Here is a 22,555-nt window from a genome sequence, read left to right as displayed (position 1 = left end):
TCCTGAGTTCCATCAGGGTTCCAGACAGAGAACTTGAGCTTATAAGACGCAAGACCAAAAGTCGGCAATGGTAGTTTTATGGATGGACCCGAATGGTTAGATTCCCTTACATTGCTTGTACCTGTCAAGAACGTGTAATTGTAAAAGAGACAATCAGGACAACCATTCCACAGGCCAATGTTGTGTGTGTGTCGGGATTTACAGTTTTACTTACTTTGAGGTGGTGTTGAAAGAGAATGGAAGGTCAGAAAGCAAGCGTCGAGATTTTGTAGTGTTGGACCTATCGGTATTCTGTATATCGGGTACCTTCATCAAGAAAGAAAAAGTTCAAGTTTCCGTCATATTTCAGAGCCATTATATATGCATATTCCATGCCCAACAATTCGCAAAAACAAAAAAGAAAAACCATATACCACGCCACAGAGACCCAACTTGAAGAGGAGAGATCACAGCTCCGGTATGTCATTAACTCGGGAAATCTTGAAGCGAGAACAGATACCTGTTGCATTAAACGTTGTAAAGCAAAGCTGAACAATAAGAGCTATGTACATGTGGAGTCTCTACTCAAAAGAAAAAACTTTTACTTTGTTAGCAAGAGGTTCACGGCCAAACGGAAGATCATGCTCAAAATACTCGAACATTAACTGTCCTGTAGGGTTACTGATCTCACTCCCATTGTTTGTAGAACCGACAAGGGATTGCTCTTTGAGGGACACTGTATTCAAATTCCTGACATTTATATCCACCGCCTTCTGCTGAGTCTTACCATTGTTAGGTACTTTCCCGAGCTTAGCATTGCTGCTTCCCTCGCTGCTCGTTGTCCCCTTCAAGGACTCACCGTCTCCATCTTCAACCAGCTCCCTGTTAGAATGGCAACAAACAAAAACTATATCAAACAGTAAAAACAAAAGGCTCTTTCTCTCGGATCACATCAAGATCAACATTTGGGCATTACAATGATCGCTTGAAAGTTGAAAAAGAAAACTAACCTCGATTTCTGGATAGATTTGGTCGGGTCTATGTACAGCTGAACCCCCGATAAGTACGGGACGTAGTATTGCACAACGGAGTCACTCCCGTTAAGTACCAGAGGAACACCAGCACCATAAACACTCCACTCTGCAAATGATTCCCAGAGATCCTCAAGAACAAAATAGGGTTGACACTCCGTGTAATGATTTCTTGATTCCCTAGAGCTCCTCTGGAAAAACGAGTTTTAGGTTTAAGAAACATGCAATGCCTCAGAACTAGACGGAATCTCAACATAAACTCAACGTTTCAGATCAATTCCACCAACCTATTACATTCATATCAACATCCGAATCCCATTTTCTTGGCAACCAAACAGGTAGAACTAAAAAACGATTAGAGAAAAACATTGACGGGAGTCTACCTTGGGAAAACACCGAGCCATAACCGTAGGAGTGGTGTGCTCCAAGAACCGATCCAAATTGGACGCGTTGTTCGCAACACGACCCGACCCGGAAGATTCCGACGACCCACATTCCTCCGACACAGAAACATTCCTGTTCTTGCTTTCCGGCGGACCAACCACGGAAAACCCCTTCCTCTCCACCATCGCTGTCCGCCGCTCCTTCTCCGTCTCCTCCTCCTCTTCGAGTTTATGCTTCTCCTTCTCCCTCATCTGCTGCAATTGCGCCTCCTGCTCCACCCGCCGCATCGGCGGCGGGTTGTAGAAGCGATTCTCGCCACGGATCGCCGTGCGCGCGATGGAAACTCCTCCCGAACCCGACATTGCGCGAAATGAAAAACCCGATCGCTTCGCTCGAGAACCCACCCAGTTGAAGCAACAAAAGCGAAACACAATCAAACCCAACACCAAAACAAACAAACAAACAAAATTTGCAAATTTCTGGGTATTCTAACAGAGTTGTCCAACTCCGGAGAGTGTCGCTAGGGTTTTAGCGATTTGGGAAGACGATTGCAATTTTGATTATTATAATCACCAGGAAAAAAAAACGGAAATGATAAATTTAGAGACATAAACCTCAATAATTTAAATTTTAAAAAAAAAATAAAAATTGAAGGAAGTGGCGAAGAATGTGTTTGGAGCGAGTGAGGGCAGCGAGATGCTTTTTTGCCTTTGTTCGGACTTTTTTTGGGATCACAACAACGACGAGGGCAGCCGTGAATATTTCTCTCTCCTTCCATTAAATGGTACTCAATCTAAAATTACGCTTTTGCCATTGGTTCTTTACTACATTTTGTTGGGCCGACCTTGGGCCTGGCGGTTCAAAGCCCGTAACGTTTCCTCCCTTTTACTCTAGTATTTTTTTTTTGGTAAAAAAGCTGTTTCTTTCTAATTTATGAAAAGAGTAATTATTGTTAGTTAGGGGATTTTAAATTTGATTAAAACCATTTTGCAGGTGAAAGGGTTTGAATTACACATTGTTTAAAGGTAGACACAAAACATGATATGATTGATTGATGATGATGCAAAACACACACGTGTAGGATCTTTCCATTCTATTATTTTTCCCCTTTATGCCATGGGTACAAAATTTCCTTCTCTTTTTTTTTTTTTGCTTACACATGAATGAAGAAATGAACCTGTACAGATATTATATTATCATACAAGCTGCAAAAAACACAACATGAACTCCCCCACCCCCCACCATGTATTCTGTTTATGTTTTTTTTTTTTTGGAAGGGAAAGAATCTCACCTGGCTACCACCCTTTTGACAATGATGAATGACGAATGAATCACCGAAAGAATCCTGCGAGGAGAAAAGTCGATTCCTTTTTTTTTTTTTTTTTGTGTGGCTCAGATTCATAACACTGCAGTGGCTCCAGTGTTGATGAGCTCAGGGCAAGGTTCTGGAACAACTGATTCTGAAGCTCCTTGGACATGGGAACACAGCCATGGAACCGCAGAAGCAGAGCTCATCGATAAGGAGACGTTGGATAAGAATACCGAGGTGAAGGGAGATTCTCGAATCCCAAACAACTTCCCGGCAAGGCTTATGTTCTGTCCGACGATGTCTTGGAATCTGATGTGGCTGACCAGAGAGAGGGCGTTCACGTCGAATTCGGCATCCGGGTGAGATCCAAAGCTGCCGTTGGCGACAAACGCGGTGCCGACAGATTCCATCTCCGTGTTGGAAATCACAACCTCTTTGATGTAACCTCCTCTGCCCTTTGTGGTTCTGATTGCGATACCGGTCAACGAGTTGTGAATGTGGGCGTCATCCACCGCGACATCCGATATTCCGCCCGACATCTCACTGCCAAACGAAATTGACGACCCGGAAGCTGCTCGGAGGTAGACGTTTCTTATGTGGACGTTTGAGGTTGACCTCGAGTAAGAGATACCGTATTCGTCCCATCCACTCTTGAGGGAAATGGCGTCATAACCCGTGTTGATGCTGGAGTTCTCGATGCAGACATTATCAGAAGAATCTGTAAGGAAGAAAGAATCTCTTTATACCGCCATTTCTCATAGTTAACCTGAAATTAAAACAAAAAAAAAACAGGTAACGGGCTATAAACTTGTCGATGATGAACTGACCTGGGACAACACCAACTGTATAAGGAGATTCCAGGGATGAACGGACCGATACCTTCTGAACATGAACATGACTGCAGAATACATTACCAAGATCACGAATTTACGTTTCTAAAAACCGATGAACTATTATAGAAAAGGGGCTTTGAGCTTTCTTTACCTGCAATAAACCGAGTGGATGGCATAAGCTGGAGCATTCAAGAACGTAAGATTCGAGACAATCACGCTTTCAGACGAAACAAATTCCACGAGGTGAGGCCGGCTATACTTCAAGGAATGAGAATTGAATTGATCCCACCAAACAGAGCCTTGACCATCTATAGTACCATTGTCACCTGACATGGAACAGAACACAGAATAACCATAAGCTTGTAACATTAAGACGACAACAACATGAACTGAGAGAGGAGGATTGACTAAAATCATCTAAGACGGGCTTGTACCTGTTACCACAACATCATGTAACATATAACCGTTTATCAAACTCCTGTATCTCTTCCCGGGCACATCGATTCCCCGTCCATACGAGGGCAACGGATCAACAACTTCCCAATGTGACGGATCCTTCACAATATTTTGTTCCCGGGAAAAGGGGACGAGCAAAATGAGAAGAAAACACATACGCATATCACCCTAGGATTCAAAGTTTGTAACATTCAACTACAAATCATTTTCCCCACACTCAAATCACTTCAACTGACAAATACGGATCAAGCAAATACCATCTCTTCAGCCTTAAATTACTGATCAATAATATCGTCCAATTTGTCCCCATTTGTGCAGCATTCGAGTGCAGAACATAACTTTGGAATATATGCATCAAGCCACTTCTAAGAAAATCAAGCCTTAAACTTTTGGGTATAACCCTTATGAAAGGCACGGAATTGACCAAAACCATCTCTGCATCCTCAGCTATTAAGTAGCATTTCGGTTTCTCTATACATCAAAACACTTCCATGGATGCGAAAGAGCCACAAAGTTGTACCTGTGGCGCAAGAATCAAGGCGCCTTTCTCGAGGAAGAGGGTGAGATGACTGGTGAGGTTGAAGCTTCCGGTGAGCCAGCGTCCGGGCGGGACGTAGAGCTGAGCCCCGCCTTTGTCGGCGAATGACTTGAGATAGAAAATTGCATTCTGAAAGGCGAGTGTGTTGAGCGTTTTGCCATCTCCGACAGCACCGAACTCGGAAATCGAGACACTGTGTGGTCTCGTGTCCGGTCTCCGGCTAAGATCACAGACGTTTCCGGCTCCGGAATCTCTCGCCTGAATCGGAATCAGACTGCTCAGTGTCAATGCCAGTAGCAGAAGCAATGCCACCTGCAGAAAAGAAAATGACCCATTTAAGTATAAAACATGTCCTCAAGAGCTGAATCAAGCCTCCGAGTTCAGAACACAGATCCAAGTTTCGAACATTGTTTCGACCGATCAGAGTCAGGATTAGGGTTTGCGTCAATGAAAACTGACGAATCAAAACGAAATCTCTGTAACTTCCGTCACTTGGACCAGCGGATCCGGCAAAATGAACGAAAACCCGGAAACCAAAATGGGCGTTGGAAGCATTTGAAGTGATGATCACAGAAGAAAAGTTTCAAACTCGTCGAAATCGGCCGATCGAAAATAATCAAGCAAGAAACCGAAGAAGGACGACTTGGAAGACAACATAAGAGAACGTACTTACTGGCATCTTTATTATGTCAGGATGCTTTCGGACAACGAGCAGAAGATGTAAGAGAGGAACTTTTCGCGCCAGACACCAAGAATCAGAAGAGGAAGAGGAAGAGGAGGAGGAGGAAGAAGAAGAAGAAGGATACTTTTGTACCACAGAAAACAAAAGAGCTTTTTTTCTCCAAGAGCAAACTGAATAAATGGCAGAAAAGACGAAATTTATTCTATTTTAAGGGAAAAAATACAAAGAAAATAAGGTACGAGAAGATTAACGCCGAAATGCCAGCCTTTTATGTGCATAACATATTCAGACCCAAAGAACAAAAACGAAGAACAGAGCAACATGTCAAGTGGGAAACAAAACAACTGGGAGATGGAAAAAAAAAGAGTAATTAAAACAATTAATTTATCATTAATTGCCACTATTTCGCCATTAATGTAGCTTGAATCCAAATAGATTGAAGATTCGATAACGTATTTTCGCCGACAAATCTACCACGCACAGGAGAGAGAAGACGACATTTTTCTTCTTAATTAAGAAAATGATTGAGGAGACAAAAAAAAAAATTGGCTGTATGAAATGAAGCTGTGCCTGACGCCAAAAAAAAAAATCGTACCTTTTTTTTTATAATTTTGTGTATTATTATTAGGACAAAGCATGTGTTTGGTTACGTCTCGTCATCGTTTTTGTTCCGTAACTATGTTTTCCGGTTGGGAAAATAAAATATATTTTTGCCATCTAAGATGTTTTTGACCGTTCGATTTTCTATTTTCTTACAGTGACTAATGATGCTCTTTCCCATAATTCTTCGACACGATCTAAGTAACGTCTTATGATGTGATGCTGCTCTTCTTCGGATATGTACATACATATATATAAAGCTCATAAAGTGTTGCATGGATACCCCCAACTATATATATATATATAGTATATCTCATGTCATATATACATATATAGTTGTTTTAATTTGGGTGGGTAATTAGTACACGACAAATTTAAAAAATAAAAAATAAAGACTACGAATATAGAATATTTGCTAAACTTTACCCCAAAAAAAGGAATATTTGCTAAGAATAATTTATGTGTTCGGGTCCTTCTTTATTACAAAACATAAATGTTGTTTATTATATCAATCATCACTCAAATAACTAATCCCAAACAAATAAAATTCTTATATAACCAGTCCATTATTTATCATGTGTGTGTTTTTCAAGTCAAAGTTAAGAATTACTAATATATATACATGTCCGAGTTTTTATTATTAAATAAAATGGAATGTAATAATAATTCGAGAATATTAAAAGAATAATATGAAAATGAGAAACAGGGTTTGAATTGAAGGGAGCACTAAATGGAAAGAGCCATGTGGGCTGACAAAGGTGAGGCAAAATTCATGGGCCCCACCCCCAATCATAGCCATTTTGCCAGTCTGGCACTCATTGTTATTTTTTTTATTATTTCCTTCCAATTAATTTCTATTTACCCCAACCAAAAAAAGGTAATAATTACTTAATAATATACGGTTATTAGTTACCAAATACTACGATGGTAATGTATTATCGATATTTATACGTTTCGACGATTGACTTTAAATTAAATATAGAATAACTAAAAATCGAATAGTTTTTTCGAAGAAATGAAATTATTTTTAATAAAAATGTATAAAATTAGATATATTTTTAAGACAATAGAAAGTAATCGAATACATTTATCTTTAAATTTTTACAAACAAAAATCTATCCAATGAAAAGGTATTTTGAAAACATTTATATTTAGGATTTTACAAATCAAAATTGACCAAATGAAAAACGAAATGGAAAAAAGTTTAGGAGGAGATGAAAGAAAGCGAAAAGGGAAGAAAGAGGATTCGGAATGATCTGTAAGAAGCGGACGTTTTGTCTGAACTGCAAATGTCTCTTTCTCTCCTCTCCCACTTATTATTACCCGATTCTCTCCCATGTTTTATTTTCTCTTTTAAAAGATATTCCCTGCGATTTTTCCATTTTTTTTATCGGTTATTATTTCAGAATTTACAAAAAAAAAAATCGTAAAAACTATCATGATATATATATATATATATATATATATTATTCGGTTAATATTTGAAGGAAAGTCCAAGAGACATGCTCAAATCCAATCAAGATACATTGCATGCGTAATTTAGGTCTTTGAAATTTGAACGACATAATAGAAATATAATATCAGATATATCGTACAAGTTTTTTAATCACATTTAATTAGCTTTTGCATCTATTAGAAAGTTGTAACGTTGTTGCCCTTCTTTACGGTTTATTTAAATAAATTTATTAAATGAGATATTGTTTATAAATTAATGGTATGTGTTTGTTCTAGTAAAAATGAAAAAAAAAATGATGTTTTATTTTCCTGTATTATCAGGAAAAAAAATCATAGAATTTTGCTTTCGAGATAGTTTGGTGGTGAGATTAAAGTTCAAAATTTAATCACGAATAAAAAATATTTAATTACAATGTTAGAGGTTGAATTCAAATGCATTGAATAAAAATTTATTCAAACTTCAAAATACTCTATGACATTGATATTTTAATGAATGAATATGTACACATGATATATGTCAAGATAAACAAAAAAAATGTATTTATTTTAATCGAAGCACTCATATATATATATATATAGTTATAAAATCAAATGTCGACGATATGTAATGTGCATGTCACATGACAAACCGCGACGAAGAAAAAATAATAGAGGTAAACGAGAGGTCACAACTTGATTGTTGGAAACATTAATTTTAATTTTTTCTACTTTTCTTCGGAGAAAAATAAATAAATATAAATTTGACTGTCCTCTTCTATTTTTAGTGTGTGTATGTATATATATATACACACAAAAATAACTTGTTGTAAAAAGGTTTGCACTATAAATGGAAAAGTGTGAACTCAAAAGAATAAGTTTTACATGTAAAAATTATTAAATTATTCAATATATTAATATAAACACGTTCAAATGAATGGTTTTACTTATTGACTGTCGATTAAGGACCTAATTTATTAAATTAATTATATAACGAATTTTATAAGTTATCTTTTTACAACCTGAATATATTCCGGGGATTTTAAAATGATTAAACAAACCAGATAATATTTTTTATTTTCTATTTTGTTTATGGTGGATCAAATAGTTCATATACGTTGTTATTAATTTACTATATATCTCATATCATTTTTTATAGTAGATGCTGTTAATGTTGGTGTTTGCTTTAAATAAATTTAGAAGCTAAATTCAAATTTTCGGTTTGAAGTTAATGGCATCACGTTTTCCAGCCAAATGTATTGTAAGGTCACATGGGGGCTCAAATGCACATGAGATCCACCGCGACAGCTGCTGATTGATTTCTTATAGAATTTTTCAATTTATACATTCTTATACTTTTGAATTTATATATTATTATATTTTAAATTTGTAAAAATATTTTTAAAAAATAAGTAGTAAAATCTGGTAAAATTGGACGGATATATTTTTTTAAAACCCGAGTTTTTTTCTTAACATTGGATAAAATGTTCTTAAGAAGATCCAAGCGTATTAAGTACTAATTTGAAAATAATAAAATGATTTTTTTAGGACACGTAATCAAATATTACACGGTCAAAGACAACCTATGACGCATTAAAATTAACATAATTATGCGATAGTATATGTAGATAGTATATATTTTTTTAATTTTCTCGATTAATATTATACAAATTGGGCCTTCAATTCTCCACCTTTACTATTTTGAGGTTAGGCCCAATAGTTTTTGGTTTTTGATTCCTTTTCTTTTTCCCCATGCAATAATGTACAGCCATCATGAAATTAAATTGATATATTCTCTAGTTTCTAAACGACTGAAGATTTCGAGTTTGAAGACGAAAATTCAAATGAATAATAATAATAATAATATTATTATTATTATTTATGAAAAATTAGTTTTTCTTGCTTGAAAAAGAAGAATGAAATAACAAAAGCTATTTATGAGGAACGGACACAAGTGGATCTGCTTCTGAACATTCTCCAATCGGAAATGTTCTTCTCAAAGACAGGCAAATCATGGATGTTGTTCCTGTCCAAGCACCCAAACCCTTGGGCTCTCTCGAAAACCCTGTTCCGTACATGTGGATAACCCCTAAACCGGTAATCGGACGGGTCAAAAACCGGGGACTCTCTACCGAACCGATTTGGGATACCGAAAACCGGGGTTTCCTCGGTTTGGTTTCCAGGGAACCTTGCAGTGTTTGCCTTCAGACACCTCTCTATCACCTTGTTCTCCTCTCTGAACCTGTCCCTTATATCCCTCAGGGTTTGAGAGAACCGGTTCGGTTTAGTTTCGGTACGTTTACCCAACGAAGATCTGTTGCATTTGGGACAGATTCTCTTTTCTCTCTCTGAATTGAAGGATCTTCTCTTCGATTCGTCGGACAGACATGAATAGGCCTACCAAAGACAATAGAAAAAACAATCCCGGTTTAAAAGCAATGCCTTTATTTCCAATCCTAAACCGGTTAGGTGATTTTTGTAACGTCTATCGTCGATTGAATCAAAGGATTCAAACTCGTGGGTTTACATAAATCATGGAATTTTTCAATTGAGGTTATTTTGAACACATATTATAATAGACTATTCAAAATGACCCTTTTGGTGGATTGAAAACCTAATTTCATATTATCTTTGGTAAGTCAGATTATCAAATATTTGCCACAAGTTATAAATTAGAAACCTTCAAAGTTGGTGTGTGTGTGTGTGTGTGTGTATATATATATATATATATAGTTGGGGGAGGAGACAGACAGAAAACATTGTACTGGAAAAATGAATGAGGTCATGGATATAACATGTTGATGCTCCTATTGAGCCTCTGATTTAATGTTATGGGTACTATTTCTCCGATTCAACATTAAATTTAAAGTCACATTCATATCCACACACACACACACACATATATATATATACGTATAGTTTTGGTAACAACAAAATACATTAAATTATAGAATTGCGGATAATATATATAAAAGGGTAAAAGAAAAAAAAATAAGGGCGTGACCTGGTGGATGAGCTTGAAGGCGATGTCTGCTTTTGGGTGATTGTTCTTATCAGGGTGAATCTGAAGAGCTGCGGAAACATATAAACAATTCCACCGATAATTAATTGATTTATTTCTCTTTCACCATTGATGCAAAATTAAACCCTAATGTAAAAGACGTACGTAACGTAACGTACCTAATGCATGATAACGTCGTCGTATAACGTCTGCCTTTGCATCTTCTTCGACCTGCCATTAGAATCGTATATATGGACAGGACGACATTAAAGTTCTTCACGATGAAGAGAATATATGTATATATATATATATATATATATATATATATAAACCTTTAAAAAAAAGAAACTTACGGCGAGAATCAGATACCAATCGATGAAACATGAAGTGCTGTTGTGAACGCAAGAGACAGGAGATGTTGGGATAGAACAAATCTCAGAGACCAAAACCCATTTTCGATCCGATTCGTGTTTGATCTTCCCCATGTTTTGGAAGAACAGTCTAAATTTCAAGGTAAAAAAAAAAACACAGAGAGAGATAACAATGAGAGAGAGAGAGAGGGAGGAGGAGCGGTTAAGGGAAGGGGGGCAGAGTTTGCGGGAGAGAATTTTGAAATCGTAAAAGCGACATAAATATACATTAATTAATAATAACTCATATATATAAAAAAACAAATACAAAATTTCAGGATGGCTTATTCGGGTTTTGTTCGATTCAATTATATTCGAATTCACCTATTCCGGTTTAAAAAGAATTATAACCTTTTATAATATTAAATTCACTTAGTTCGATTTGAGTTTTTATTAAAAAATATTTATATTATTTTTTATTTCATCCTGTTCGATCTGGATTTTTTTCGATTTTAAAAAAATTATAATCATTCGATTTTTATATTAAATTTAGTTTGATTGTGTTTACGTGTTCTATTTGATTATTCAATTATTAATTAAATAAGTAACAAAATTGTTTAAAACTGACAAAAAATAATAATTAATTACTTCTACATAAATTTCTAATAAAATAAGTTATATATATATATATATATATATATATATATATATCATAAAAACTCACTTTCAAATATGAGATTTCAATCTAAGTCGCATAATAACTCTCTTTTCATTCTATTTGACAATAAAATTGGTGGATATTAGAAATCCTCGTATAATTAGCATCTATTTACCAGAAGTTTATAAAATAATATCTATCCAAGATTTGGATGGTTCAACCGGTAAGGATGGTGCAAACATTCTTCTAAATCCAGATTCAAAATTTTATTCAGAGAAAAACATTCATCTGAACTTTTTCGATCTTTGGGGAGATATAATTGGACGAATGTCCGATAAATTTCAGGATTTATAAAAAACAATATCTTTATATATATATATATATATACACGTGTTTTAATGCTTAAACTTTCGTTTACTCTAAATATAAGTTGGCGGGATGGTTTGTGTACCGGATTATATGTGTCAACTTCAATTTCTAATACAAAATAAATATGCATCGATAATTTGATAGCAATAATTATACGAAAAACATAGTCTCTATTTTTTTTTTCAGAAACAAATACTATCTATTGCAAACTCAGCAGTATTTACATATGAAAATAGAGATAAATTAAAGGGCACATGAAACTTTGATGGAGTCGGGACCCGAAAATAAATGATGCCTCGGCTGAAACCAATGCATTACAAAAAGTGTAACAAATTAGTTGGAAAAACTATATATGTAGTGAATTGGATAATAAAAAAAAATTGGTCCCAATAAATTTGAAGAATTTTATTGGTGTATATATATGGGATATTCAAAAGTGACCAAACATAACGTACGCACCTACCATATTCTAACTACTAATTTCATATTGCCGAAAATGGTGATTAAAGCATAACTGTAACAATTTATGTTATGTTTCATTATGTACATGTTTTAAAAATAAATTAGGGGTTCAAGGGAAATTGGATTTTTGCGATTTGTCTTCTGGTGTTTGATGTTTGACTACATAACTAGGCAGCCCAAACCACAAAGTTTGGTGATGAGCTTCTGCACCTAATATTTTGCATATTTACCTATATACTCCCTCCGTTTCAAAATATTTGTAGTTTTAGGTTATTTTCCATGTTTCAAAATATTTGTCATTTTACATTTTCGAGACATTTTTTTACAATAGTTTCCAATTTTATCCCTATCAAATTCCAATAAATTATTAATGATAACATTATTTTTATCATTAAATAAGGGCAAATATGACCTTTTATTTTTTTCTTAAAAAATGTGAAAAATCCTAAAACTACAATTAATATATAAATTTTGTTTTCACCAAGCCCAATATCATTGGTTGGCTTCATTGTAATAATGGCAAATATGAGCTTATACATATATATATATATATATATATATATATATTAAAATCCGGATTTAACATAACTATTGTTTTTAATAATTCAAATGTTAAGTCAAATTTAGCTGTTGTGAATTGTCACCCAAAGCAAAGCCATACATTTTGGGATGCTAACTTGTCCAGTTTCTAGATAATATGATAATATTTCTTAATTTATTATCTCATATTTACAATCTCTCTCACTATACATACACATACACATACACATACACACACGCTTATACATAAGCATATGATTTTCTTGTCCGTGTATTAAAAATCATATTAATTACAGACATAAATTTTATTGTCTTTCAAAACGGAACATGGATTTTTACCAACAAAATATATACTCTACAAGCGGATAATTTATTCTATAGAGAAGAGATTACATGTCTAAAAACTCATATTTTTATCAATAAATTATATTTTTTTAAGTATAACATAATCTTTTACAAAAAAAACAAAATAGATAGCAAATATGGAATTGTCTCCATTCGTACCATATTAAATTAAATACTGTTGTCATAGGGTCAGTCCAACGAGCCCAATATCTTTTTTTTGACTTCGTTGTAATAATGCCAAATATGCTTAGAAGCATATTTATATTTTTCTAAAATCCAGATTTGACATAACTACTATTTATAATTCAAAATGTTATCAAGGTAAATGACAAGTCAAATTTAGCTGTTGTGAATTGTCACCCAAAGCAAAGCCATACATTTTGGGATGCTAACTCGTTGAGTTCCTAGAAAATAATTTAATAATATTTAATTTATTTGTTCATATTTACATGCACAGACACTCTCTCTCACACACACATTTATACATATATAGACACATGTATATATACGCATGTGTATGCGTATATATATATGGGTATTTTTATGTTTTATTTATTATTTTTAATTTGTTGATGATGTGACGTTGAATGCTTGGAACGTCAGCATATTGTTGTACAATGTCAGCGATAAAATATGGAAATATTTGATCAACAAAGTAAAGATGTTGATCTAAAAAAAATTATGATTTAATTAAATTCTAACCAACCACGATCAAATTAGATATTGCCATATTGGCAACCCATCAAATTCATAATCTTGGTTTAAAAGATAGGCCTAATTTCAGTTTAGCCCAAATAAAGTGTAAACGTATAAAAGCCCACTAAGGGCCCAAAACCGCGACGGTAACACACGTGTGAATACAGAACACGCGTTGGATTTATCTGCCCGCACGGATCAAGAATCCAGTTCAAGATATATATTTTTTTTCTCAAATTTTCCCGTTTTTTTTTTGGAAAACTATAAAATAATCTATGAGCCGAGAGCTGCTTCGGATTCTTCTCTGTGATCGGGTCTTTGCAAATCGAAGGTGGTCTGCGTGGAAGTTTTCTGGATCATGGACTTCTCTCTAATCGCCGATACTGTTTCCGTCGTCGCTGCGCGTCAATGCGTAGGGTTCGGAAAGTTTATGTTCGAACGGGGAGATTTGGCTTCTGGTAATCATGCTTCGTTTGCGGATTCTGATGGAGATCAAATCCTGAGGAGGAGGAGTACGGATATCGACGGCTATTTTCTCGGTCTACGGGATTTCAAATCCGCCGATGAAATCCAGCGCTTACAAGATGATTCACCGGACGCTTCGCCGGAAAAGGCGGCGCACGAGGCTAATCTAGTTTATCTGTGATTCCGAGGACGGAGAAGATCTCGTTCGTTTTCTCTTGGACGGTGATAACGGCGGTTTTGACTGTCCATATGGCTTGGCCGGCGGCGACGGGAACGACGATGGTCGAGAGTGGAACATCGGCTGATTCGGAGGGAGAAACTGGGACGAATTATCTTCGTGGCCATCGTGGTCGGATCCGGCTATGGAATTCGTGTACGAGGTGTTATGTTGGATTGCACTGTCGACATGCGTGCATTTCGCCTTCAAGAGGATCGTTAGGATCATAACGGATAGTGAGAGAGAGAGATTGCCCAGGAGATTAACTCTGGTTTGCTGATAATTCGTGTTGGATTGATTAGCTTCTATCGAATATCGATTCAGGGTTATTTCCATGGGTATTCAATGCCACGGCGAAAGGGTTATTTCCAGATAAGACGAAAGGGTTCAAATTCCCAGCAATGGATCATCAAGCACCTAAGATGAAAGAAACCCAAAGGAATAGACTCGATCAACATGAAAAGATGGATTCAATGAAGCAAATACGGGGAATGGGAGAGAGGAAGAAACCACAAACAGACCAAAGCCGAAGGGGGTCAACATTTGAAAAGATGGATTCATCATTTACGTGATCAGCAACACTGCCGAAAAGGGTCTGATCCGATTCTGTGGTCAGCCACTGATTCACCTGTAGGGCTTCGGCGGAATGACACCAACTCGGAGACCTACCGTCTCTATATCAATAACCACAGTGAGTTCTCGAATGGAAAGTTGAATGCTTTATGCAGTTTCCCTTGTATGGAAATTGGAGATCTCTCCGGAATCAGGAAACTAATGACACCCTTAGCTGTACGATGTCCCCCTTGATGCATTTCGGATTTGCCGTTACGTTTCTTTGTATAAAGCTCACCTGTATCCCCACCTGATTTCCCACTTTCCCTTCTGCTTCAGAAACCAACATCTCGTCTGAGCGAAAATAAGGATTCTTTTACATCCTTCTCCTTCAGCACATTGACCAAGTGGGTTTCCACAATCTTCCTTAGAGGAAAAAAACTCCACCTCTTTCTCTTCATCCTCTTGACAATTCCGGTCGCAGTTACAGCATAATTACTTATTGTATAGACAGGTTTTGATTGAGTACAGGAAAAAGTTTTTGATTTTTCGCTTCGCGTAAGGGATGGCGGTTCTGGGTACTAGGAAGGTGGCAAAAATGTACAATTAGATTCTGGAACACAGGAGAATATCGACGATGAAGGTGCCCAAGTCTGAACGTGCAACGGAGATGCCGGCCCTCCAGGTTTACTCCCGCGATTCAAAGCGGAAAAAGCTCGCTACTAAACTCGTTCAGGTCTCTCTCTCTCTCTCTAAAGTCGTTGTCCAGGTTTCCTCTTTTAAGTTGTCACCTTTGTGGTTGTTGCAAATGTTACAAAGGAAAATTAAGCTGTCATCTGAGAGATGGTTTTGGTTTTGCTCATATTCTGTCTTGTTTGTCATGGGATTGTATTGTGCTTTAAATTTTGTATTCTGTGTAGACCAGAAAATCACAGTTGTTGATGAACTTATGGTAGTTATGTTTGTAAATCTTTGGACAACTAGCAAAACGCTGGAGGCGATCCTCTTGGATGTCATCCATGTAATGTTGGTAAGACTTGTACATCTACAATTCTGTCCCTTCTGTTTGTGGGATTTTGCTTCCTCGATCCATCTCCAACGAATGTTGTTTTACCCTTCTCAGAACAGTTGACAAGCATGCCTTCTACCTCATGTATGCCAGACAAACGCATACTCGAGCTTATACTTGATATACTTCAAAGGTTGCATTTGTTGACTTGAGACACACTGTTACTATTGCTGCGTATCTATGAACATCATATAATTCTTTTGTCTTCTTCAATGCCCTTTTTCATGTTTAGGAGAGACACCCACGAGATATTCGCGCAACCTGTTGATGCAAATGAGGTTTGTTACCTCTTTCCATTGTTTTCAAAGCATTTCAGATAGTCATGCCTTTATTACCCATATATATACTCAGGGATCTTTCTTTTGTATTGCTTAAATAAGGTTGAAGGTTATTATGAGATAATCAAAGAACCCATGGATTTTGGGACCATGAGAGCTAAACTTCATGAAGGAATGTATTCGGGCCTTGAAGAGTTTGAGGTCTGCTTCTTTCTTAACAGTTTTTCTGTTTCTGGGTAGAAATTATGTATTGACATTAAATGTGACACTGCTTTTCTACGTAACTTTAGAAGTTAGCACACAATTCTTATCCGTTGATAAAACATTGCCTCACTGCTTGCTGTCTACGTATGGATCTGCATTTCACATTTGCTTTTGATACCAAGCGCAAGTACGAGTCCTATAGAGGTAGAGAAAGTTTGACTAATGCGTGAAAACACCACTGGATGGACCCTGGCTTGCAGCATGATGTGTTTTTGATGTCAAGAAATGCTATGCAATTCAACTCTTCATCTACGATTTACTTCAGGCAGGTAATATCTCCAAAACTTTGTTGTTACTTTTTTGTTTTGATTGAAGTTTATGCTATGAAACTGTGATGCACTCCAATGGCTTTACAGGCTCGTGCAATACATGAACTAGCCAAAAGAGTCTTCCATACTCTTAAGACGGATCCTGAGGTTTTTGGATCAAAATTCTCACAGACAAGGAGAAGAAGAAAGTCCAGAAGAGTTAAAAGTGGAGATAGAGTTTCATCAAATAACTGTCAAAAACCCATGATGCCACACTCAACGAGTAAAGATGACAATCTTTCTGGCAGTTACACCTATGAAGCGTTTGCCGGTAAGGAACTAGTGCGCTTGTTGGACCAAGAAGATCTTTGTTGAATGGTTTCTGCCATTATTGACGTTTATATTCTTCTGTGCAACAAACAGGTGACATACACAGAGAAAGTGAAAGTAGTAATACTCGGCGTTCCACATATATCCGTTTGCCATCCTTCTTAAACGAAGAAGGCAACACAGCTGTTTCAAAACGGCTCATGCCCGTCGTAAGCCACATTATATGGCCTTGCCATTCTTATAAATTTCTCCTTTTGAATGAAGTCCCTTCTCTTTTCATGGTTTTCTTTCCTTTTTTTCAGGTAGATTTAGCAGAGATGGGATATAAGGAAAGTCTGATGATGTTCTCTAAAAGCTTAGGGCCAACTGCCCAAAGAATTGCAGCACATAAGCTGCAGTTTGCATCATCCTCTACCCTAACAGCAGATGCCGCACCATTCGAGCCAGCTTCTTATGGTTTATCGCATCCGTTTCGTATGAACGGAGTCAGTCACTCGGGTTCTGCTTCTTCCTATTTGATCTCCTCCGAGACTTTCAGACAATGTCAACCAGACCAAAACTGATGGAGATGAAGCTGACTAGGCCAAGTCATTCATTCTCTAAAACCTCGTTATGAGGCTTGGAAGTTCCTTTTTTTTTAATACAAAAAAAAAAGTTCATTTTTTTTTTGGGTCTGAAGTTCACCTTACATCTGCCATGTCTATGGACACACAAAAAGAAAGATCTTGGTTAAGGAACCATATATTAGCAAATAAAAAAAGATTTTTGAATATTCTTTTTTCAATTTTGATGAAGTAGGAATCAACAAGAACAAAAGCATAAAAAGAACAATTCTTTGCGACAAGGAATGGAGATTCGAGGCAATGTTACAGAATTACGGCGGAGAATGAACTAAATCAATCATCAAGGCAAAGGGAGAAAAAAAATCACCCAAATAACCCCCAAATAACCCACTTGGGTCGCATCTATTTCCGTGTACACCACCCAAAAAAAAAAAATTTTTTTTCAATTTTAACCCACGGTGGGAAAAGTCTGAAATACCTTTTTCGTTTTATTTTTTACGACTTTATTACGATTAACATATAACTGATATACAACTAAAAATAAGACAGATGATTTTTTGCCACCTTTTTTAGAATCAGTTGTAACTATATTTAGACTTAATTACGAAGTCGTAATAACGAAGTTGTTTTTGAACGGATAAATATCGTAATTCATTAAGGGTAAATTCGTTTTTTTGCAGAGAAAAAAATGTGTTATGTTTTCGGTGTGTACAGATGAAATAGATGCGATCACTTGGTTTATTTGGGTAAAAACCCCGGGGGGGGTGTGCGAGAGTCAAGCAAGCGAGATCTTTTTCTTTTTTTTTTTGGTTCATCCACAAAGGAAAACCGAACCCAAGATCGAATTCCAGAAACTTGGCAGAAAAACCCGCTGCAATGATCCATAATACCGACAGGAACAAGGGTTTTAAGGAACGGAGAGCCTTCTTCTCGAGCTCGATGCTCCATTTCCATGGCGCAAGCTGCCGAAACCTTTTCCATGGTTGGTTGGTTACTCCGCTCGGAATTCTTGTCGAATATGATAAATTGGTAAATATAACGGTTGCATAAAAATCCCGCTTCTCTGTTTACCCTCTACTTCTTTCGCTGTTGTTGTAAACATAGATTGAATATACATATGCATGTAGATTCTGCAAAGCTTTTTGGTGTTTCCTGTCTTTGAAACATTCAAAATTGTTCCTTTCTTTTTTCCTGATTTTGATCGTTTCAGAAAGCGACTGGAACTGGACTAGAAGCCAGGTCAGGAGGTCTCGAAAGATTCCATAAGGTAAAAAAAAAAAATTATTGTTCACATGGGGTGAAATTTTTTGCAAGAGATTTGGCAGTGCCCCCTTTTCTTTCCTCATACAATTACAACAACAACAAAAAATCTCTTTTTTTTTTTTCCCTCTATCGATTCTGTCTTCCTCCTTTCTTTCCTCTGCGACCACAACACCCATCTGGCATCTGGTCACGCCCCTTTTCCGGCAAATCTCTTCCGAGGATACCCACCATGTCTGGTTTGCATAATCACAACTTCTCGCCCGCAAGAGCAGCTTCTCCTCAGATTAGAAGCACTCCTGATGTCGATAGGTGTTTTCCCCCTTCTGCAACTCCATGCTGCTTTCTTCTACGGCTTCTGCTTTCCCCTTTATCTCTCTGTCCATCGATCTGTCTTGTGGGTTTTGGGTCGGTGAATTCACTCGTTTTCCTCGTCTATATCTTTGTCCTGCTTACAGCCAGTACTTATCTGAGTTGCTAGCAGAGCATCAAAAGCTTGGACCTTTCATGCAAGTACTTCCCATATGCAGCCGACTCTTGAATCAAGGTCACTCTTCTCGATTCGTCTTTTCCGGATCCGAATTTGCCCGCACTTATATCCCATAGATCATCTTGGAATTGCTGATTCTTTCAGCATCATTTTTCCCTTTTCTCTCAAGTGGGTCGTCTATACACATAATTGGAATTTAGGCCACATTTATCCTCATGGGTAATCTTGCAGCTGGCCATTGTTGGAGGTCTTGATGCTCTAAAGTTCTGGTTGTTGTGTTACAGATGGTATTTTGACTCGCAGAATTGTACTCTATCTTCAGTTCCCCTATATGATTACCTTACAGTATAAAAGCCGGATTAGCAGGCAGTGTTTCTATTCTCTTCATGCTAAATATTAGGCTGGATTAACATCAGTGTAATAGAATCAGTGCCTTGATATATGAATTGGGTTTCCTGTGGCTTTGCTGGATACGGTTTAGGAGAAAAACTCACACACGTCATGTAGCATTGGTTGTAAAGTATCGGGCTTTTTTATTACATTGCTAATAGCAATGCATTTCCGCCTTCTGTAGGTGATTTGTCCTCTGTTTTAATGGCTTCTTTAAATCCTAACTGTAGACTTCTTTCCAATCTGCAGCATGTGGTTGTTACTCTTTATTGATTGGTTTTTTTGACATCCTTAATTTTGTACAGAGATCTTTCGGGTTTCGGGAATGATGTCCAACCAAGGGTTTACCGATTTCGATAGACTGCGGCACCGAAGTCCTAGTCCAATGGCTTCACCAAATATAATGTCCAATGTTCATGGTGCTGGATTTGGTGGTTGGGAGGTAGCCACTTCCTTTACCTGTCTTATTCCCCTCTATCAATCTACCCCTTTGTAAGGAATGCATGCAAATCATTGGCCTTCAATCGACCGTATCATACAGGGCTCCAATATTTTTGTTCTTCATGCTGTTCAATCTACCCCTTTGAATCAGTATTAAGCCTTAACATGTGTTGGAACTCGTTCACAAGTCTCATGAAAGTGGATCCTTTTTTATCGTTGTTGTAGAGATTAGGCGGACCGCCTGGAATGGCAATGGAGTGGCAAGGGGCACCTGCCAGCCCAAGTTCATACACAGTGAAGCGCATATTGCGTCTGGATATTCCAGTTGATACATTTCCAAACGTTAGTTAGCACTGTTTTATTCTCCTTGGATTGTCGGTTGTGATCACTAACAAGATTTCCATGTCCGGTTGGTTGTAGTTCAATTTTGTTGGAAGGCTTCTGGGTCCAAGAGGCAACTCGCTGAAGCGAGTGGAAGCAACCACAGGCTGTCGGGTGTACATAAGAGGAAAAGGGTCGATTAAGGATCCCGACAAAGTAAGAAGGAACGCATAACATATTCATTTGCTTTCTCTTCTTTTTATGTTCCATGTTTTTATGGTTGTTCTGTTTTTGTTGTAGGAAGAGAAGCTACGGGGGAAGCCAGGCTATGAGCATCTCAATGAGCAGCTGCACATCCTAATCGAGGCTGTTCTCCCTGCCAGTATCGTGGATATTAAACTGCGGCAGGCGCAGGAAATTATTGAGGAGTTGCTCAAGCCTGTGGTATGCTCCTTAACCTAGTTTTTTTTTTGGGAGATGATAAATCTATCAATTTCCCTCAAGTATCCGGTCTAAAAGTTTCAGTATGCATCCTATATAATGTAAACATTGAGAAATTGTAAATGCAGGATGAGTCGCAGGACTACATCAAGAGGCAGCAACTGCGGGAGCTTGCACTGCTGAATTCAAACTTGAGAGAAGACAGCCCGGGGCCAAGCGGTAGTGTCTCTCCTTTCAATTCAAATGCAATGAAACGCCCGAAAACGGGACTCTAGGAAATCTATTTGTTTTGGAAATACAACAGGATTTTGGAGAGGGGATGAATATATATATATATATATATATATATATATATATATATGTGTGTGTGTGTGTGAGTTGTGTGTGGTCTTGTTCTTGTCCTTGTCATCCACTCTTGATTCAGCACAAAGTACAAGGGTGGCCTAACAACAACAGTTCATGCTGGGTTTGTGTGTTTCTCATGTTGGGAGGGAAAAAAAAATATAGTTAGATTGTTGGGGTTGTACGTGAACCATAAAGACACATTCATTGGATTTATTCATGTGTTTAAGTGTTAAGTATCGATGGAAATGTGCAGACAGCCGCCATAGATATTATGGGAAGAAAAGTTGATGTGATCTTGAAGACGGATTGCATTTTTTTTTTGGTTATTTTTAGTTGGAGATGACAGAGCAGATGCAGAGATCGGCAAACACATTCCAGATATTTCACTCCCTAGGAACGAGATCTGAAAAATTCATTATTTTTTTTATAATCCAAAAGTTTATCGGACATTCAATGCAATTACATCTTTCAAATGGCCGTAAGAATCAGATGAATGTCCATCTCTAAACGAAAACTCGTTGGAAATGATGTTTATCCTATCGGTAACCTTACCGGTTGATCGTCTATGTCATAATTAGAAGCTTGGAATGTATCTTCCTTTTCATAATGTGACCTATCAATCAGTAACCCGACCTCTATATATATGTGTGTGTATATATATATATATAAATGGTAGGAAGCAGAAACGGCCACCTGAGACACAAGTTGTTAGAAACTCAGGTTATTGCAATAAAGTCCACCATGTTGTGTAATAACGGGCCGAATTAGAAAGATGCGGCAGCTTCACGCGCCTTACGTGAATCGTCATATTATCACATATATAAATGCATATATCACATTTTCATAGTTTATATAGATTAGAAGCATCTATATCTCATTTATGTCGCGTACCAACTCTTTCGCCTTCTGGGGTCACCTCAGCATTAACGATCACATCCATCATCCATATGTTACATTCACAACTCTCTAATTTTCAGATTTTTTTTCTTTTCTTTTATATAAAATAAAAAAAATTAAAGCGTACGGACTTTGCTAAAACCATCAGATTATACAAGAAATTAGCAGAGGGAGAGGAGAGAATGGTCCCAATTCCCCAGACAGCGGATGGAATTAAATGGGGAGAGAGAACGGAGTCAAAGCAGAGAGAGAGAGAGAGAGAGAGAGATTGGAATCTGCAACGAACATCGAGATTTGCGAGTAAACGTTGCAGAAGAGCG

At 37.1% G+C, this 22,555-nt stretch overlaps 5 protein-coding genes and 1 pseudogene across 16 annotated transcripts in view; 3 read left to right on the top strand and 3 right to left on the bottom strand.

The window, feature by feature from the left end:
- The window catches only part of LOC104827081, a 2,692-nt gene extending 545 nt beyond the window's left edge, over positions 1 to 2,147 (bottom strand). Inside the window, exons 1-6 of one of the 2 annotated variants that reach the window (XM_010560127.2) lie at positions 1,394 to 2,147; positions 990 to 1,201; positions 585 to 861; positions 414 to 499; positions 215 to 306; positions 4 to 121 (exon numbers count right to left, since the gene is read on the bottom strand). In XM_010560127.2, coding sequence (XP_010558429.1) covers positions 4 to 121; positions 215 to 306; positions 414 to 499; positions 585 to 861; positions 990 to 1,201; positions 1,394 to 1,756 — 1,148 coding nt within the window. In that variant the 5' untranslated portion in view covers positions 1,757 to 2,147. Of the gene's footprint in view, positions 122 to 214; positions 307 to 413; positions 500 to 584; positions 862 to 989; positions 1,202 to 1,393 lie in introns of both variants that reach the window. The other variant, XM_019204182.1, reaches the window with a different exon arrangement.
- Positions 2,148 to 2,472: 325 nt separating this feature from the next.
- LOC104827080 (probable polygalacturonase) lies at positions 2,473 to 5,481 on the bottom strand. The gene is made up of 6 exons (XM_010560126.2): positions 5,204 to 5,481; positions 4,513 to 4,842; positions 3,971 to 4,091; positions 3,688 to 3,862; positions 3,531 to 3,601; positions 2,473 to 3,421 (listed from the first exon to the last, which is right to left on the bottom strand). The coding sequence occupies exons 1-6, from the start codon at positions 5,207 to 5,209 to the stop codon at positions 2,793 to 2,795; spliced, it is 1,332 nt and encodes a 443-aa protein (XP_010558428.1). The 5' UTR covers positions 5,210 to 5,481; the 3' UTR covers positions 2,473 to 2,792.
- Positions 5,482 to 9,146: 3,665 nt separating this feature from the next.
- On the bottom strand, positions 9,147 to 10,823 carry LOC104827079 (chaperone protein DnaJ). The gene is made up of 4 exons (XM_010560123.2): positions 10,598 to 10,823; positions 10,424 to 10,475; positions 10,248 to 10,315; positions 9,147 to 9,640 (listed from the first exon to the last, which is right to left on the bottom strand). Exons 1-4 carry the CDS (start codon positions 10,727 to 10,729, stop codon positions 9,179 to 9,181), a joined length of 714 nt encoding a protein of 237 aa, XP_010558425.1. The 5' UTR covers positions 10,730 to 10,823; the 3' UTR covers positions 9,147 to 9,178.
- A 3,124-nt stretch (positions 10,824 to 13,947) lies between these two features.
- Positions 13,948 to 17,859, top strand: LOC104827077 (bromodomain and PHD finger-containing protein 3-like). Of its 11 annotated transcripts, none has more exons than XM_010560120.2 (10): positions 13,954 to 15,037; positions 15,238 to 15,305; positions 15,430 to 15,928; positions 16,027 to 16,100; positions 16,200 to 16,245; positions 16,348 to 16,446; positions 16,710 to 16,778; positions 16,866 to 17,088; positions 17,181 to 17,296; positions 17,390 to 17,859. In XM_010560120.2, the coding sequence occupies exons 3-10, from the start codon at positions 15,536 to 15,538 to the stop codon at positions 17,648 to 17,650; spliced, it is 1,281 nt and encodes a 426-aa protein (XP_010558422.1). In that variant the 5' UTR covers positions 13,954 to 15,037; positions 15,238 to 15,305; positions 15,430 to 15,535; the 3' UTR covers positions 17,651 to 17,859. The 11 variants fall into 11 exon arrangements, with proteins under 11 accessions (XP_010558424.1, XP_010558422.1, XP_010558420.1 ...); XM_010560118.2 differs by having other exon boundaries at positions 15,413 to 15,928; XM_010560117.2 differs by having other exon boundaries at positions 13,954 to 15,135; positions 15,413 to 15,928.
- On the top strand, positions 13,997 to 14,855 carry LOC104827076 (annotated as a pseudogene).
- A 1,130-nt stretch (positions 17,860 to 18,989) lies between the features above and the next one.
- Positions 18,990 to 21,268, top strand: LOC104827075 (KH domain-containing protein At3g08620-like). The gene is made up of 7 exons (XM_010560110.2): positions 18,990 to 19,222; positions 19,369 to 19,457; positions 20,096 to 20,232; positions 20,457 to 20,573; positions 20,652 to 20,768; positions 20,853 to 20,996; positions 21,122 to 21,268. Exons 1-7 carry the CDS (start codon positions 19,143 to 19,145, stop codon positions 21,266 to 21,268), a joined length of 831 nt encoding a protein of 276 aa, XP_010558412.1. The 5' UTR covers positions 18,990 to 19,142.
- The last annotated feature ends 1,287 nt before the right edge of the window (positions 21,269 to 22,555 follow it).

Source organism: Tarenaya hassleriana, unplaced genomic scaffold (genome assembly GCF_000463585.1).
Source record: "Tarenaya hassleriana unplaced genomic scaffold, ASM46358v1 Cleome5, whole genome shotgun sequence".
Lineage (NCBI taxonomy): Eukaryota > Viridiplantae > Streptophyta > Magnoliopsida > Brassicales > Cleomaceae > Tarenaya > Tarenaya hassleriana.
Note: the sequence above shows the minus strand (reverse complement) of the source record. Positions and strands in the feature narration are given on the sequence as shown.